The 12845-nt window shown below is 40.5% G+C and overlaps 1 protein-coding gene across 2 annotated transcripts in view; it reads left to right on the plus strand.

The window, feature by feature from the left end:
* Nucleotides 1–12845, plus strand: part of RASGRP2 (RAS guanyl releasing protein 2) — a 172088-nt gene that overhangs the window by 87679 nt on the left and 71564 nt on the right. For both annotated transcript variants that reach the window (XM_063438727.1, XM_063438726.1), the window contains exons 4-5: nucleotides 12304–12354; nucleotides 12488–12619. In XM_063438727.1, the coding sequence (XP_063294797.1) occupies nucleotides 12304–12354; nucleotides 12488–12619 (183 nt within the window). The remainder of the gene's footprint in view (nucleotides 1–12303; nucleotides 12355–12487; nucleotides 12620–12845) is intronic.

Consider the following 12845-nt stretch of genomic DNA (forward strand, 5'->3'; position numbering starts at 1 on the left):
CTCCACATATGTATTCCTTGAAAGATAATATATATAAGGCAGTAACATTTATCACAGGTATTGTATACTTGTCTTCAGTATAAAATAAACTCACATTTCAGAACTCCTAAATAACCCGGAATCTTGGCATACCGACGCAATATTCACACATCTGCTATCAGCATATATCGTTCAATCCAGTCCCAGACCTGAGGGAATTTTCCATTTCCAGAGATCTCAAGCTTCTGTTATTTGTCAGTTCGATTTTTCCGCATGTAACTGGAACTGAACTACAGTGTCTCACAGGTGCCACTGTACCACACCTACGCATTTTGTTTAACATTCTTGACTTCTTCAGGGTTATGATTCTAGTGCCCAAATTTATACCTGCTCTATGGGAATCATTTCACCTTTTGGCGCTAACTTCAGTTAAAACCTCACAGATATCACATATGTTCATATCACAAGTAAATGTCACATTATAAATATTGATCATCACACTTCTAGTATTCAGTATTACATTTCACATACATCGTTAAGAATTAAAAACCTAGTTTATAACCACTAATTTTAACCTAAATGTATATAATGATCAGCACACTGCCAGTATTCAGTAATTCACTAATTACATTAAAAAAGTGTTTTCATAAAATACTAGTTTTTGTTACAAAAACTGTAATGGTCTGCCCCCAATAAGGGAAAAATACAGAAAAATGCTTAAACATACTTATTTTCTATCAGCCAGATCCTCCTTCCCTGACATCTGTATGTGCAGCGTTTTTACATGACCAGTTGAAGTCATGGTACTTGGAATAACCATATACATTGTACTTACTGGTGAAATTTAAAAACACACTTGCTTACTTTGTTATACTTATAACTAACCATATCTGCAGTTTGCTTAGTCTGTTTTATGTACTGTTTTTTTTTTATTTCTACTCACTGACCTATTTTTTTGTGAGCATGTTTATTATATATCCAAAAATTGTGCATTCCCATCATATGCCATGATACTGTTTATCTTTACGTGTTTGCACAGGCTTATTTTTGCTGTTGTGACATTACAGGCCTGATTAAAGATCAATGCACTGAAAAATAAAAATTGACAAAAAAAAAAAAAAATGTTCTTTTAAACCCCAAGCCATCCCATTTCCTTCTCTTTACTTTGGTCCCCAATCACACTAGGTGCCTGTCACAAATTTCTTTGTAGGAAGACAGCACCTAATTGTCTACGTGTAAGATGTTATCAATTTCTCTACTTCTAACATTAAATTTAATTAAAAAAACAAAGCCTCTGAATGTTCTCTTTTTTCAGAACTAGGAAAAAAGTGATTTTGGTTTTAACCCCTTAAGGACATGTTATGATTCCCTTTTATTCCAGAAGTTTGGTCCTTAAGGGGTTAAACTTAAAACTGGGTAATCAACTAGATTGCCTTCTAAATCCATGTAGCGCAGGAGTTCCCAAAAGGCAGATCCCCAGATGTTTTAAAACTACAGCTTCCATGAAGACATGCAAAGCCTCATGGGAGTTGTAGTTTTACAACACCTGGAGATCCACCCCTGATGTAGCACATAAATGCAACATTATAGCCTGAAATCTCTCTTTTTCAGAAAATGTACTTTTCATAGTTAATTTTCTGAGAAATGTATGTGTATCCACAAAAACTCAAATTCAATAGGTCCTGTATTCGTGGCAAATTTTAGGTCTTTTTTAAAAGCTTTAGTTCGGATACATCAAGTTATCCACTACTTAAATTAAAGATTCCTTTTCCTACACCATTACTCTCTAGATAAAATAAAGCAAAAAGCTGCGCCAAACAAATCAATAAGCAATAAATAAAATAAAATAAAATAAATAAATAAAAATAAAATAAAAAAAATAGTCCAAGTGAGATTTTTCTCACTTGGACTATTTTTTAAATTTTTTTTTTTTTTTTTATTGTATTTATGTCTTATTGATTTGTTTGGCGCAGCTTTTTGCTTTATTTTATCTATTTGTGTCCAAAGGGTTTTGAGGGATTCCCTTTTAAAGTTGCTGCCTTGTTTTGTTTTGTTTTGTTTTTAAGCGCTAACCCTTTCCACTTCTTTGACCATTACTCTCTATCTGTTCATTTCTTTTGTTCTTGATCCTCGGTCCTCTGATAGAAAATATTAACTCTTTGGAGATTATAATTCACCAACTGAAGCTCGGAACCTGTGTTGGTTTGTTTTTTTTCTTCGTCTCTCACCTCTGCTTTATAATTTTCTTTGAGAAAGAAGGTTTATCTTGCTGCAGTTAGCCTAGATTTGTGGGAATTCTAATTTTCCATTGGTTTTTATCCACTACATATTTTTTAGAGAATCTTTGGGCTTAGCCCCCCCACTTATTACAAGGCGATTACCCTTACTTTTCTCCACTAATTAGATTTTTGAGAAGTGCTGATTTTGAAGTATTTTCTCAAAAATCACTCTATTTCCTCCTTCCCTGGAATTAGTGTAGGATATATGTTTCCAGAGTTAGGGGATATTCTAATTTTTTTTTCCTTCCAATCTCGCCTCATTCCCTGTTTATAGTTCTCGCTACCTCTCCAAAGCTTCCTCCTCTTATTATTTTTTTTCCTGTAAAGCTTTATATTTTACTTTAAAATCTTTGGAATCTTGATAGATTACATTTCCTTTAAATCTTAAATTTTTTTTTTCTTTCTCTTAGTTGTTCCATGTCATGCTTATGGCTTTCCACCAAAAGTGATATTAAAACTCAAGGAACAGTCATCTTAGGCTTTATTCCAGTTCTCCAAAAGGGACATATTAAAATTACTGCCAGTGGGAAGTTTAAACCATTTCAGTCCCTTAGGAACTATTTTTTTTTTCCATTTATTTTTGTAATAGAGACATATCAATCCATATTTTCAAAATGGAAGTACTCTTATATGTTTTTTTTTTATATATATATAATGATTTTTATAAAATGTTGGTAAAATGATCAATTTCGGTTATGTTTTTAATTTCTAGCTATGTCTGTAAATGTAATATTGATTGCTAAAAGTGTGCTGATCATTCTATAGAGAGATAAAACTTAAATCTTAATGATGTCTGTAATATTGGAAGTATGCAGATCAATCTTTATATTGTGACCTTTACTTGTGACATGTACAAATGTGATATCTGTTCTTAACTGAAGTTAAAGGGACACTATAGTCACCTGAACAACTTTAGCTTAATGAAGCAGTTTTGGTGTATAGAACATGCCCCTGCAGCCTCACTGCTCAATCTTCTGCCATTTAGGAGTTAAATCCCTTTGTTTATGAACCCTAGTCACACCTCCCTGCATGTGACTTGCACAGCCTTCCATAAACACTTCCTGTAAAGAGAGCCCTATTTAGGCTTTCTTAATTGCAAGTTCTGTTTAATTAAGATTTTCTTATCCCAATGCCATGTCAATAGATTGCTAGACCCTGCAAGAGTCTCCTGTATGTGATTAAAGTTCAATTTAGAGATTGAGATACAATTATTTAAGGTAAATTACATCTGTTTGAAAGTGAAACCAGTTTCTTTTTCATGCAGGCTCTGTCAATCATAGCCAGGAGGTGTGGCTAGGGCTGCATAAACAGAAACAAAGTGATTTAACTCTTAAATGACAGTGAATTGAGCAGTGAAATTGCAGGGGAATGATCTCTACACTAAAACTGCTTCATTTAGCTAAAGTAATTTAGGTGACTATAGTGTTCCTTTAATGCCAAAAAGTGAAATGATTCCTGGTATAAATTCTGGCACCATAACACACAAGAATCATAACCCTAAGGAAGTCTAGATTGCTGGACAAAATGCCTAGTTGTGTGAGGGGCAAATAAGGCCATATAGGAAGTGTACAATGAGTAGCATAGTAAAGGGGGAAAAAGTCGGTTGAGGGGTACCGGAACCGACGTAGCGGTAGGCCTGTAATAAAAGAGGGCCCACCCATGAGGTGTAATGAATAGTATAGATAGAGGGAGTGGAGGGTGGGGACATGTGGATCGCTAAAAGCACGTACGGGATGGAGGAAGGTGAGTAGGGGGGTTTAAGTAGGGTAACATGCCCCTCCCACAACTGCAGGCCAAGCCTTAGCATTTGTGTGAGGGGCAAATAAGGCTGTATAGGAAGTATACAATGAGTAGCATAGTAAAGGGGGAAAAAGTCGGTTGAGGTGTGCCGGAACCGACGTAGTGGTAGGCCTGTAATAAAAGAGGGCAAAAATAGATACATGAACAAACAACCAACAACTGATAAAATAACTTAATTGCATAGCCATATGGTAAATGCCTGTCAAAATCTTGTACGGAACAAGGTACGTATGAGGAATATACGGAGACCGAAAGATTAAAAATACGGACCAATATGATGCTAGGGGGTGACCAGAATAGTTGGACGGATTGAACCTAGCCTCAAGATCGATGAAACTAAAGAAAAGCATGTATATAGTTGTTGTGAGGACTGGCCCATGTAGTGCTATCTGTGGTTGTGAGGCTTGGGTAGAGAGTAAAAATAGGTGCCCGGAATTTTAAACGGCAGTTTTAGTTATGCGAAGGGAAGTAAGTTATATTAAGGTGATGACCATCTTGGGTCGACTAGGTGTGGGGTAGAGAAAGTAAATAGCCTCCTTGGATAGGTGAGATTTCATGAGAGAATGCTGCGAGATGAATGTGGTAGTTGTGGTAAATATGTGGGGGCTAAGGAACCGGAACCAGGTATATGGCGGCTTTGACTACTAGGTCGGTGCCTGGTTCGTAAGAAAAGGCATCCTATGGGTCTGATAGTGATTGAAATAATTGGACGCTGATGGGAAAGCCATAAGATTTGAAACTGACAGGGAACCTGAAAGCCTTGAGTATGGTAATAATCTGGTACGAGGACCTGAAAATGTATATGGCTGGTAACCCTGTACAACGTGTAAAGTAGTAAAACCGGATAGGTATAGTCGATGGTATTATGGGATAATGCAAGTTAGAAGGGGCAAAAATAAGCGAAAACCAATCACAGACAACATAGCAAAAGGAGACTAACATACACGAGAAGGAGCCTCGAAAAGGAGAAGAAAGCCCTAAAACAACGTACCGCGAGTGTTAGAAAGAGCCGGACGTGAAAGATGATGACCACAAGCAAACAAGGCGGGCAGTCCGCAGGCAGACTCCGAAAATGCAGGGAAATGGCAGTGACTATGGGAGAGGCCGTAGGCAGAGCCATGTGGAAAGCCCAGCAGGGCCACAGGAGAGACCATATGAGAAGATGCAGGAAGTCCAGCTGGGACTTAGCCAGAGCGGCTGACCCCAAACTGCTTATAGAACTGCCCCATAGACAACAGAAACAAAAACAAACAGAGGGCAAACAACGGAGGTGTAGGAACGACTCGGGCCTCCTCCATCAACCGCGGTATTCGTGGAGGCAGTCAGCGACACGGAGAGTTCAGATATCCAAAAGGCTGCTGGGGAGGGAAAGTCGACTCCGGAGAACCGCGGCGAAGCGAGGAAAAGACCAGAATACGAAAAGGAGGTAGGGGCATCCGAATCTTTACAGTGTGATGAGGCACCAGCCCTAGCCGGAGAGCTGGGCTGGAGAACTATAACGCCACCGCCTGGTGGTGGAGACATGCTAGAAGAAGAAACGAAGAAATAGCACCGGTGCGACCCAATATGTATGCATGTGTGAATATGTGTGTGTGTCTGGCATACTAGCTAAAGCCAAAAGGCGAAACAATTAAAAACTAGGTGGGTGACAGTTGAGGCCCTGCTAAATGCGAAGTGGCGTGAGAGGCTCTATCTATGCGTTGGCGCAAGGGGGATAACGTGGCTACTGAACGTTGTGGTGGGGTATTGGCCTCTCGGTGACAGTTAAACATAAGATAGAATGGGAGTGACAGGTGAGGCCCTCTTTATGCCACAATGCGAGGCGACTAACTGTGATTTGGCCCGAGGAGCGTAGTACCTCAGAGTATGAGGATGGGTGTTGGCCTCGCGGGACCACTAACCTAAGGCGATGAAGCCAGGGGAATTACAACTAGTGGACACCTAGAACCCCGAGAGCCAGACAAAGCTAACTAAGAGGGGAGGGAGTGCGAGAGAGTATGTACCTGAGGAACGTGCATTGAAAACGTGAGGGTGTATGAGAAAGAACCATAGGGCCGACCGTAACTGGAGTGCAGAGGAAGCACGTCAGAGTCCAGGTGATCAGGCCATATGGATTATGCCCGGAAACAGGTAATAGAAAATTTGTATCGGTGTAAAGCCCAAGGGGGCCCATATGGGCCAGATTGTGGACCCGGTAACAACAACCCAACGTACCTTCTGGAAAAACGTAGGACGAAAAGCACGGCAGGGAAAAAACTTGGCACGGCCAAGCAGTGGAGGCATACAGTAACCAGGGGAGTCTGAAATGAACGAGCATTGTACCCAAGACCCAAAGTGTGTGTGTGTGTGTGTGTGTGTGTGTGTGTGCTGGCATACTAGCTAATGCCCAAAAAGGCGAAACAATTAAAAACTAGGTTTGGTGACAGGTGAGGCCCTGCTAGATGCCAAGCGGCATGAGAGGCTCTATCTATGCGTTGGCGCGAGGGGATAGCGTGGCCACTGAACGTTGTGACGGGGTGTCGGCCTCTTGGTGACAGTTAAACATAAGATAGAATGGGAGTGACAGGTGAGGCCCTCTCTATGCCACAATGCGAGGCGACTAACTATGATTTGGCCCGAGGGGCGTAGTACCTCCGAGTATGAGGATGGGTGTTGGCCTCGCGGGACCACTAACATAAGGTGAAGAAGCCAGGGGAATTACAACTAGTGGACACCTAGGACCCTGACATCCAGCAACAGCTAACTAGGAGGGGAGGGTAGTGAGTGAGAGAGGAGTACGTATGGAAGTAGGAAATAGGAAGCGTGTATGTGCGTATAGCCCACGTGGCTCATAAGGGTATATATTTGTGTTTGTGTGCATTTTATTTATTTTTTTAATTTTAAGAGGTGGGCACGTGACGTTAAGTTACAGGGAAGTTATAAAGTAAAAAATAAAAAGTCACCATATGCCACTGCAGAGGTAAGCCATGGTGATATAATAACGTGCTACCATGGAGTTGCGCTGTAGTCATATCACCTGTGAAAATTGTAGAGGTAAACTGCAGTAAAGACATAATGTGTCATTCTGAGGTACACTGGAGTAAACTGGCCATAAGGTTAAAGGAGCAGTCCCAGTACCAACAAGAGAACGCAGTGCAACAAAACACAATGCAGTATAATAAAAAAATTAAAAAAAGCGTAACATGCCTGTCCAGAGTCAAACATTTAGTGAATAACTCCCTATTTAATCAATTGCCTGTCAAGAGAAACGCAGTTTTGGATCCCCCAATCTCCTTACCTGGCCAGGTGCTGGGCAAAGTCCCACAGTGTGTCTCACAGTATGAGCAGTAAATGAATATTCCAATAATATTCCAAACTTTATTTCTATCCAGAATTTAAAATAAACAATAAAATGTATACAGCTATAAAACTATGTAGCTATATCTAGCCGGCTCACAGTTTGTGGGGTAGTTATGATCTCTTTTTGCAGGTCCGCCGATGTTGCTGCTCGATCCTCCTGTCCCCTGGATGCCGGGGTACATACTGTCAGCATCTTGTGACTTATGCGTTTCGCCCTGGGTGGGCTTTCTCAAAGTCTCAACCTGCCTGTACATTGTGCCAATACAAGTGTGAATTGCAATGCAATGCACAAACCTATCTGGCAACATTAAAGGAATCCTATAGTGCAAAGAAAACAAACCCATTTTCCTGGCGCTATAGGCTCCTTTTCTGCCCTTCTCACTTGGGACCCCTTCCCTCAGGGCTGAAGGGGTTAAAGCCCCTTCATCCACTTACCTGAATCCAGTGCCGATGACCCTCGGCACAGGGTCAGGCTCCACCCAAGCTGCTCCGCCATCAGTCGGCGGGGGAGACCTATTGCACACCACGCGCACAGTAAACCTCTGACGCTGGAGGTCCGTGAGGACGTCCAGCGTCGATAACGGATCAAAAGTCTGTTTGCATTCCGGAAGCCCTCTAGTGGCTGTCTGGTAGACAGCCACTGAGGGCAGACTTAGAGCTGCAATGTAAACACTAAGTGCAAAAGGGAAACAGCACATAGACCACTTCAATTAGCTGAAGTGGTCTGGGTGCCTACAGTGTCCCTTTATGGGTCACCTTTAAAAAAAATATACTTTCCTTTTCGGGTAGCAGGAGAACCCATACAAACTGGGTAAACCATGTATAATTTAATTACCATATTTAACCTAAAAGGGGAACATTCCACATGCTATATGTGGTGGTTGTGGTACAATGAGCCCACGGCAGGCCAAAGATATTGTGCTGACTGGAGTAAGGATGAAATGCCGCCCCTCTCACCCCTTCCCCCAGTCGGTACTCCGCCTCTCCGATGTAATCTGACGGGGACATAATTCACATGCAAAGCAAGCACCGCACGCGCATTAGGCCCGTCCCATAGGAAAGCATTGTCTCAATGCTTTTGTATGGGGATTTAATAACGCTGGATGCTGTTTTTGGATGACGCATTTGTTTTGCAATTTGGAATTTGTAGGTTTATTGATGATAGGTTTGTGTTACTGTAGTGTGAGTTTTTGTACAGTAGTAGTTTCCATCACTATGTGTATAGAGGATGTTGTATTTGTATGGGAGGTACTGTGTGTGTGTGTGTGTGTGTGAGGGGGAGGTAGTGTGTTTTTTCTGGGGATGCAGTGTGTATGTAATAAATATAGTGTGTGCCGATGAAGTAGTTTTTTTGGGGGGATGTATAATGAGATAGGGGATGTAGTGTGTGTAGGGGATGTAGTGTGTGTGTGTTTTGAGTGAAGCTATATAGCTCTGAGTGTGCTGGGATTGGCTTACTATATGTGCAACACACTGTGCACATGAAACTTACCCTTACCCTGCTCCTCACGTCCCCACCGCTGCTGCCTGACTCTTGTCTGCCGGGTTTTGGCTCCTGCATTAGGGAGCTCTGTGTCCTGTGGTCTGTGCTGCCCTGTGGGTGGTCAACATGCAGAATGTCAGACACGGAGTGGGATTCTGCCGCTCTGCCCATCCTACAGCAAAGTGAGCACTGAAATTCCGGCCCGCACTGCAGGTAATGCGCCAGAACTTCAGCGCTGAACCTTATAACCCTGAGTGCCTGGGCATCCCCCCCCCCACCCTCCTCACGACGCCCCTGACATATTAGAATTTGGGGCGGCTTCACTACCTGCCCTGGGGAGTGGATGATCTGGGAAAGTAAAGGCTTTCCCCAAATGGTAATTATTCTTTTAGATAATGACAGAAGCGACGAAATGTCACCCCTTTCAGAGTGTGGCCTGGAGCCATAGCTCCACCGCGCCCATTGAACAGGCCGGCCCTGAATGAGCCTATAGATATTTCCTCTCATTTTTTATATTTTTCAACTCATTTTGGAATTGTTTGAGAGCTTTTGTCTTTCTCCAACACACACAGCCTGCCTTCTCTTTTGAAACTACACTTCGGCATTATTAAGTGCAATAGTACTGAGAGCAGGTTAGCCCAGCACTTTAAGTGCCATTTTAAAATTCATCTTATTTAAGATAAAGTCTTGGCTATTTTGTTTTACGTTAAATATTATTCTAATGGATAACGATAAGAATGTGACGGTAGACCATCAGACACAACCAAGCTGTTGTATAATACAAATAATTTAATGTAACAGTTCTTAATAAAGCTCTTCTCCAGAGCGATTTGCAAAACTTTAACAATTTGTAACAGGTATTCTTACAGGCAGAAGGATATATAACTAAACATACTAGCACAGAAAAACTACAGAGCCTTGTCCGTAGGTGTTAGTCTACGTAACACAACCAGTGAGCATACAATCTAAAGAAAAAATTGCAATGACACAGAAGGTAATGGGAAATAATGACGTTTATTCTAACTATTCAGATATAAACAGTAGGATAAGTAGGATAAATCATTCATTTCTAATGGGCGACTTAACACAAATTAAGAAATGTTGTCTATAATTTGTAGTGAGGTCAGGGAAGGAGGGAAGGTGGGGACATTTGTTCATAACGTTGCTCTGTTGTGGGGAGAGTCTACATTGCACCTTAGGATTTTATCCCTAAGTAAATACTTTGTAATTTGTATAATTGTGTCAGTTGCTTTATCAGATATAAAAATGTTGTTCTGTGTTCAGAAATACATTTAATTCTGTAAAAAAATTCTGGTCACTTATGTGATTAGCTATAAATATTAACATTTTTAATGTGGCTTTATATTTGTTCAGTGTTTCGGTTTTGTGATATATTAGATGTGGTTACAAAACTATTTAACGTTTGTGCAAATACTGCCATGTGGTTAACAACATTAAGTAAAAACATTTTGCGTTTATGTATTTACAGTATACCTTACACTTTTGTTTTGAATAAAAAGCTGTTATTGATTTTCATAATCCAAAGACATGAGCCGATCTAGGTTGGTTAACAACGACTGCTTAGGGGCTAGTGTGCTGCAAATGCATTTACACAGCGTCTGTGTGCTTTAGTGAAAAGAGAGAAACCGTAAGTCACCAACACACGGTAACTAATAGGATGTCTTCAATTGACCTCCAGTGGAACTTGCAAATGTCCGAAAATACTCTAGCTGATCAAGCAGGTATCCTGTTCAAGAAACCTTGGATCTGCTGGAACGACAATCCGTTTTAAAATGTATAAAAATCCTACATCCTGTCAGGAAGACAGCCACTAGAGGCAGATTCAAGCCTGTAATGTAAGCAAGACAGGTTCTAAAAAAATAAATAAAACTGCAGTGTTTTACAATGACGGAATCACTGCCCCAGACCATTTGCTCTCAATGAAGTGGTGTCGGTGACTATAGTGTTCCTTTAAATGATAATGGAGTCCTGACTTCTGCTTTCCATTAGACCAAGCTAATTGATTAGCGATAACCTCATATTAGACAGACCATTTAAAGTGAATGCAAAGACAGGCACAATTTAATTGATAGTATATGCTTATGCAATGAATATATAATTTATCTTAGTAATGAATGATCTCGTTTATTGCTTTAGGGGCTGTTATTTTAATACTTGCCTTCTCTGACCGAACTCAACCCTGTTCACTCTTATTGCTCCTGCTAAACACTTTTCCTCGTTTTGGAAAGCTTCCCATGCAAGTTGCATCTGAATAGCAAACACCGGGAACAAGAGTGGTTTATCTATCAACGTAAGAAAAATGCACTCCTCATTAATGCTTTCCTTGCAACCGGTGTGTTTTAGCATCTACTCTGTTGATGCTGTGTGTAATGTTAGTGCTAAGTGTATGGTCAAATGTTTGTTGTGTTGGGTGCAGAGCAAGTTGTGTCAAATGTGTGCTTTGCATGTGCCAACAAGTGCTCTATGTGATCTGTGCATAGTGCGTGGACAAAGTGAGTGGAGTTGTTTGAATGACATGTGATATGTTTATGCCAATTCATTGCCATGCATCATGTTTGCAGTATAAGCATAATGTATGCCTTATAGGTATGAATGCTGCTTGTAATATGAATGATTGAGTGCAGTGTGTGGTGTGGATATCATGTGTTACATAGGGGCCAGTTAAGATATGTAGGTGACAAGTGTGTGATATTAGTATAATCTGAGTGAGGTCAATGCTATGTATGCATTCTTAGTGAGTGATGCCTGTCTTGTTGGTGTTATGTAAGTCCCGTGATACTGTAAGTTTAGTAGGTATGATATGTAATCCAACTGACTGACTGTTTGTGATTTGAATGTATTTTGTGTGATCTAGTCTTAGTGTAGTTTGAATGCATATTATAGGGATATTTTCTCAGTATTTAAGTGGGAGTTATCAGTTAAGTTGTATTTTAATAAAAGAAAATGGCTTTCTAGCTCTCCAAATATTATAGAGTCACAGTCATTGTACGGCACCATGGAATTTGCTGGCACTATATAAATAATAAAATGATTAATCTGCATTTTACCAATAGACATTAGTAAACAAAATTCTTAACATAATACCAACCTGTAGCCTGGCTTCTAAAAGAAAATGCCACATAATTTTCCATCTCAGATGGTTGAAAGTTAGGAGAAGGGCTATGAAGAGAAATCTGTGCATAGGCGTCTTCGTGGTAGATACCCTGTATATTCTAAGAATGTAATAATAAAGATGATGCTTTTCAAACATCCCATAGCTTGAAATTGCTGTCTGAATGGAATCCTTGTTGGACTAACATGGTCCTCATTTCACACAAACAATAACTTGCAAATGTGTACTAGCAATAAGAAATAATACCACTTTCCAGCAGTGCATTGTGTTTTTCCTTGACCGTGTTCTACTTCAGAGGCTGGTGGTAACTTGGAACGAGAAAGGATCTGCAATCTTGTGAGGTATTCCTTTCATAACCCATGTAATGGAATTCTCCTTTTTTTTTTCCTGTGCTTTTATGTTCATGCATAGCAACGTATTATTCAATGGCGATTATGCAAATTCATTTTGTTTACAATTGTGGCTTCTATATAGATTCTGGATATCGGAGTACCCAGCTGAATTTGACCTGAATCCTGAACTGGGAACGCAAATACGGGACCTGAAAAGAGCTTTAGAAAACAAAGGAAACCGGAGAGAGAGCAGCCTAATAGACATTGAGAGTGTGTAAGTTGAAGGTGAACTGGGCAGGTCATATCTTAAAATCTGCCCATACAGGGTTGGTTTTAGGAATGGTGAAATTGTCAGTAACCCAGATTACAGTACTGACTCCGCACCCAACACCATTCAAGTACAGAGTTTTGGAATAGCCATGGTCTATTTACATATCAAGAGCTCTCTTGTTGTGAAAGTACCCTTTTAAAACAGCAGTGTCATGTCTCCTTTCCTTATG

Source organism: Pelobates fuscus, chromosome 12, assembly GCF_036172605.1.
Source record: "Pelobates fuscus isolate aPelFus1 chromosome 12, aPelFus1.pri, whole genome shotgun sequence".
In the NCBI taxonomy this organism is placed as follows: domain Eukaryota; kingdom Metazoa; phylum Chordata; class Amphibia; order Anura; family Pelobatidae; genus Pelobates; species Pelobates fuscus.